Source organism: Limulus polyphemus, unplaced genomic scaffold (assembly GCF_000517525.1).
Source record: "Limulus polyphemus unplaced genomic scaffold, Limulus_polyphemus-2.1.2 Scaffold125, whole genome shotgun sequence".
In the NCBI taxonomy this organism is placed as follows: domain Eukaryota; kingdom Metazoa; phylum Arthropoda; class Merostomata; order Xiphosura; family Limulidae; genus Limulus; species Limulus polyphemus.
Genome location: NW_013665735.1, coordinates 1,035,314 through 1,042,232, shown reverse-complemented (window position 1 = coordinate 1,042,232; position 6,919 = coordinate 1,035,314). Strand labels below are relative to the sequence as shown.

General features: G+C 29.6%; 1 protein-coding gene across 5 annotated transcripts in view; it reads left to right on the top strand.

Moving 5' to 3' along the window:
- LOC106472970 (histone demethylase UTY-like) overlaps window positions 1-6,919 on the top strand; it is a 71,967-nt gene that overhangs the window by 20,678 nt on the left and 44,370 nt on the right. For all 5 annotated transcript variants that reach the window (XR_002613855.1, XM_022402500.1, XM_022402504.1 and 2 more), the window contains exon 5: window positions 1,971-2,029. Coding sequence is in view for 4 of the 5 variants with exons in the window: in XM_022402500.1 (XP_022258208.1) it covers window positions 1,971-2,029 (59 nt within the window). In the remaining variant the exon portion in view is untranslated. The remainder of the gene's footprint in view (window positions 1-1,970; window positions 2,030-6,919) is intronic.

Below are 6,919 nucleotides of genomic sequence, written 5' to 3'. Positions count from 1 at the left end.
TATATATATATATATATATATATATATCAGGGTTATATTATACCCTCATCACCATGATGCATGAATATATTTTGAAACATGACCTTTTGATTAATGAGAGGCATCATTATTTTCTTTAGAAATATGTAACATATTTAGACAATGAATTACACATCAAAAACCAACTTAAAATTGAGGACAAAAGCAGGTGTTTTCTTTGAGCTCTTGATCTCTGCTATGCTTATTTCACAAGTTTATGCTCCAATGTAATTTGTTTTTAATTTTGTACATAACGTGGGTTTGTATTTTATGCTAATATAAATTGTATTCGCCTTTTGTGAATTTTGGTCTGAACTTTACTTTTTTAATTTGCCTTCACTCTTTTCTTTTTAAAGTAGTGCTTTCACATATAACATTAAAGATCCCAGAAGATGTTTTGCTGCCCTTCATTGATTCAATAGTTTAAAAAATTATAAAATGTATGTATGAACAGTACTAAATTATTGTTTTCTTATAGAGAGCTTTTTTGCACAGGCTGGATTATATTTATACCTTTTACTATTCTTCAATCTTGATATAGTACAAAACACTTAAAACTCATTTAAGGAAAATTGGGTTCTTTTGGATTGAGACTGGTAGATGATTCACATATTTACTGAGAAATTAAAAATACATGTGTGGTTTATTGGAAAAGTGCTTATATTCAACCAACAAATTGCTGAAGATCCTGACACACTTCTAACAATGCCAATTTTTTTCCCCACTTGGCTATGTAACTTAGTTTACATAGGGAAAGGAAATTATTTCATATTTGTTGCTAAGCCTATAAATGATATTACATGTAACCTAAGATAGTAGTTTAACATACTGATTTATAAAGGCTTTTTCTCTTACGTTGTTTTAAATCATTCCTGGAAATGTTATGAACTTGATCAACTGGAATTAGTTTAGATTCTGAATAACTAGGCCTTCTATTCTGATTAAGGCTCATCCAGTTCTATAAAACTACTGTAACATTCTTGTTTATTTTGCATACTTTTGGCATTTCAGGAAAACCATAACTTAGTCAATTTGCATATCAGTGAGAAAACTGCATCAACAAAAGATGCCTATTGGCCAAAGTTGTAATGGGTTATTACAAAGAAGGATAAAAAATATTATATTACTATAAAAATAACAGTATGATTTTACATTTCACTTTAGTTATTTAGCATTTAACTTTGTAAGAATTATACCGGAAACAAAATATATTTAAACCATTAGCAATTTATGAGATCACAAAATTTATATATGCTATATTGTTTTATATTGTTGCTCGGGCAAAATTCTTGGGTCATTCTTTTCAGTACAGTTTCTGAGAATTAAATTTGTGCTTATTTCCATTTGTAAACACTTGATTATATATTAGAATTTTTTAAAATTGTGTTTTGGTTTTGTGGGCAGCAGTTTTAGTTAATTTAGTAATTAATTTTTTTATTCTATGGTTATTTATTATTTCTTCAAAAGCTATCTTAAAATCTTGCATATTAAGATATGAGGATTCCACTGGCGATTAAATTTAATATTGTGAACAGTTTTACAGTGGAAATGTTTAATTGTTTAGAAAAAAACAACATTTCCACTGTAAAGCTGTTCATGATATTAAATATCTTAAAATCCATTTATTCTCCTGGTATGGTTTCATTATACAAAGTAATTTCTATTCTAGTTTAAATTTGTTGCTTGCTTTTGGCATGAAATTTTGTAAGAAATTTTTTCGGGTCATTAAGTTCAAAATAGCTAGACATAATACAAAGCAAAAATCAAGTTCCATTATTAATTCAAATGTAATAACCACTAATTAAAAGTTCTTTTTTTTTTGACAAAAATTAACTGCTCATTAAAACCACCTATAGTGATTTTCATGGAAATTGTTTTCCTGAAATATTGATGGAGATATATATTTTACTGCTTTTTTTTCATTATTTGATAACTTCGTTTCTTCCATTTAGGATGCTCCTTTTCTTTATGGACTAGGTCTTGTGTACTTTCATTTTAATGCCTACCAGTGGTAAGTCTACTGTTGAAAAAAATTAAAATTGTTATTGAGTCTCAAGCAGAATAAGTAGTTAATTGAAGGTAAAAACAACAACATGGATTTATTAAATTCATTTTTCCAGAGTAGTAGCAGAATGTTGTAGGGAGAAATATAGTTGTCTTAGAATATAAGGAAATGTATATTTGATGAACTCTTGACAGTGATTGTGAGATGTGGAAGATGACATTTCTAGGTATAAAAAGTTAGTTTGTATATTTTTATATTTTAAGATATCTTTTTTTTTCTGCTTTTTCCAGAATATATTTTAGGTTATTTTACACAAGTGTAATTCATAAATCAAAATGAGGAACATCTTTTTTGTTTTCATTAGATATGTGACAGTAATCATTATATGTGTATTGCACAAAATGTATGCTTATGATGTGAAAACAAAGGTTATTAATTTTTTGATGTACTATTTTGTGTGCTACAGATTCAGGTATTTTATTAAGGATTCCAGTTTACCTATTAAGAAAAAAAAAAACACTACAATACAATTAGTGCTAAACATAGATATTTTACAGCTAGTTAGTGATGATTTAGCTGTGTTGTCTAAACAGAAAGTGCTTCTTTTGAAATATGCTACATTCATTTACTTAATATATTTTCAGTTTGACAGTTTTCTATAGCCAGATAATTATGGTGTATATGCTAAAAAATTATAGAATATCCCAAATTTATAAACCAGCTTTATTAGATGTGAATAATTAATTACTTTTTCTGTTCTCAATACTATATGAATATTTGTTGAACAGTAAATAGATCCTAATTTTTTAAGTTTAATGGAGATACAATTTATAAAAAGACATATATTTATGAGCATATGTATTTATTTATGTATGAATTTCTCAAAATACATGTATGTATGTATATATACATATATACACACATACATACATGTGTGTAAATGTGTGTATCTGTTCATTTGTGTGTTTGTATGTATTTTTGTGTAGGTGTGTATATGTACCTTGTACATCTGGTGTTATAATTTGTTGTGAGGAAGTGGTTGAAATTTGTTTAGAGTTTGGCAACTGTTTCAATTTTACTGCCTTAATGATGTGAGTGATGGCTCAACTGAGCAAGGAGATTGGTAGAAAAATATGTGAAGCTGACAACAAATGAAAGTAATGTTTAATATTGTGTATAACAAGATTCATTTTTCATTAAGTCAAGCATTTGGTGTTCTATAGTTCAAAATAGTGGAAGGAGAGGGCTATGTCTCCATTTATAGCATTACTTTTTAAGTCTGTCACTACTGGACATCTTTTCTGAAAAGTAAATATATTGCTACTATACATACATTCCCTTCACAAAAATATAAATGAAGGAAGAAGATAGTACTCCGAAATGCTGTACACTGTTGTACTATAGTTTAAAATGAAAAATATAATGCAGGTTAGATTTGGTATTTTTTAGCACTGTTTTTTTTAAACAAAGTAAAAAAATAAACTTCCTGAAACTTTTTTTTGATATTAAATCATTTTTAGCTTGGTATAAAATTATAAAATAGAATCTGCACAAGGATACACTGGCATAAATACAGATATATTTAAAATTTATAATGCCTAGTTTAGAATGGCTATGTATACAAAAATAATTTGTGTATTCCAAACTACAATTTTTTTTTAAATTCTGACAGGTTCTTTTGAGTTTTATAAATATTATACTCTTGTCATCGAGTACATACAAATTTCTCAACAGAATGCTCATTCTTATGAAAACTAAAACATTGCCTAGCATTAAAAGTTTAAATAGACCAAACACTTTCTTAACTTCTTGTTCATACTTAATAGCACTAAAGATGTTAATAATGTGAAAGTTAGACTAAGCCCTTTTATTTATATAAAATTATTCAACCTAAATCATCCTGGAAGCTTTTATTACACATTTCTGGCTAACTTAAAATTTATTGTATGTACATTGGCTACATAGTAAGATTGTAATGATTCACCAAAATTAGGATTCATCGTGGATCATTGGCCATGGCTCAATAAGTGGTTTGTTTGTGCAGAGTTTGGTTCATTTCAGTTGTTTTTCTTCTTTTTTCGAATATTTTTTTATATTATATAAAAACATGCTTTAAATAATTATATGATCAGTCTGTGTACTGTATAACCATTCTAAATACAGATCTTATTATTTTTGTTAGTGTGGCTTGGACATTTTGTTAGTCAGGTTTCTAATTTCTTGTAAATACTGCATATGAAATTATTCATTAAATGGTAAACCAAACTACCATGTGCTGTGCCAACAATGGCTGACTCATTGAAGTGTAAAGCAGGAGATGCACAATTGTTCTACAAATCAACTGTTTGGAAATGTTTTGGGTTTTAAGTTTTGGATCAAATTCTATTCTGTAAACAAGACAACTGAATGAGTCGCATACAATTGAGCACATGGCAGATGTACTGGATGAGGCTGTATCTTCTTGGGACATGAAATATTCTTAATATTCTAAATATTTCTCACAACCATTTATGAATGATAGAAAATTGAAGTAAAATAATTGATAAACATATTAAAAAATAAATCAAAAATATTAAATGGGATATTATATAATCAGCAGACCACTGTTGGGATAATGAAACCTGTCTTGTAAGGTTGATATTTCAACACAATAATGGCCATGCAAATATACAAGATACAAGATTTCATCTATAGATTACTAAATTAATATATACTACAAAATAATGGAAGTTTTCTTCTTTTTATGTTTCTCCAGTTCTAGTAATGTAGCTTCCTCCTTGATCAGTATGATGTTGAAGTAACAAATGAACAGTAGTATGAATGACCTTCAATAATGCATTGTTTCATATTACAAATGCATTATTAAAAGAAAACAAAGCATGATATAAATAATAATTTACAATATGCTTTCAATTTTATTAACTATAACAATTTTAAGTAGTCTATAATAATAATAAAAGGGTGTGTGTCTGTGAATCTCTGTGTGTGTGACTGCCATAACTCCAAGAGGAAAGAACCTAGAAACTTGAAATTTCGCACACATACTAAGTGGATCCTGAGAGTGTGTACCTGGGTATTATTACTTATTCACGTGTGTAATCGTGCACATCTTTTTGTGAGGTAAGTAAGAGAGAAACCATATACAAAAGAATATGTGACCACCATAAGCTCCTAGAGCAAACAATCTAGAAACCTGATATTTTGTACCCATACTAAGTGGACCCTGAGGGTGTGCACCTGGATATTATTGCTTATCTGTGTGCATACACATCTTTTTAATGAAGCAAGATAGCGAAAAACCACATAGAAAAGAAGTGGTTCCTTATATAACAACTTCTAATATATAGAAAAGCCAGTGCGTTTTGGTAATATTGTATGCCAACAATGGCTTTTATATTCATGTTGCTTAGCAGTGAAATTATAACCTAATATTGTTAAGAGGCCATGTGCTGAAAATATAAAATAAAATGTATAAACTACAAAATTAAAAGAATATATATTTGCTGTTTTCTGATTTAGAGGCTCGATTAATTAAAGAGGTTTGATTTTTTATTATATGTTTTATTTTATAGCTTTAAAATCGCAGGAGAAGTCAGAGGGAAGGTTATGTTTATAAAAGGCCACATCCCGTAAAGGAGCAACAAAGATATATAGATTATACTTTTATGCTAAAATGGGTTCAGAATATACACACTGCCATAGTCATCTAGAATAAATCAGCCTAACAACCCGAACGAAGCCGGGTACTTTCGCTAGTATTATAATAAAGTTGATGTAATATATGGCCTCTTCTGGAGTTTTTAGGATCGGAACTAGTTTTATCAGGTCCATATATACTGATTTATTTGAAGTATGATTGAAATTTATTTAGCGAAGTCAGTTGGTTTGTGTTTTTTAAATTAGCACGGGCAAGAATTAACATACAGCAATTAATATATTTATAACTATTCAATACAAATTTGAGTTTAATTTATCCTATTTTTGTCTGTTAACATTCTGATACATTGTGTACCTGTGTTATTATGTAGTGATGATGCAAATGCCATCCCTATTATCTTGTTTGCATTGTTTTTTAAGGATTAATATTAGCCATCCCTACATTTACATTTTTTTGTGGAAAAGTTTTTCTTTACTTTGACTGTTATGGGCCCGAATTGAGAAATGTTTTCAGTTATAAATCAGTACCAAAAGAAGCAGTAAAGGGGGAGGGGGGAGAGAACACCACCAACAAAATACCACAAAATCTCTAACTGATGCCTCCTTAGATTTTATATCCCAATTTTATCTGATATTGTGTGGAGCTTTTCTGCAGTGAGCTAAGTGAAGGACCTAAATCTTTTGTGCTGAAGATTTATTGCTAGGAGGAACGTGAAAGGGAAGTGTCAGTGGGAAAACAAAGAACCCAAGGAGTCATTATTATAGTTCCTGCTTGTACCAACAGTATTTGCTTAGTAGTGCTAAATGACGATTAGACATTACCTGTACAGGTTTTATATTGTTATTTCAAAGATGCCTTAAAGTATTACTGTTTCAGGTGTAAACATATTCCTTGCATTTTCTTTCGAATTTTCGTTGACGACAACTTAGTCGGCACGTTTGATGTGAATGCAGGTGTACGTAAGGTAGCATTTGAGGTCGCATGCTCTCTGTCCCGGCAAATATTGTTATCTCAGAAGCACAGCCGTTTATATTATACTAGCAAAATACACGCACTCCGGGCAGGTATAACTGCTAGTTCCAGCGGAAGGCTATTGGGCCTGCAGCCCAAAGACAGACCTACGGCTATTTCTGGAATTGTCTGACAGTTCTACAACAATGTACTCATACTTGACATTCAGTAATGTTCACTATCCATGAGAAAAAGGATTTTATTGTAATTTTAGTTTAAAAATGAGC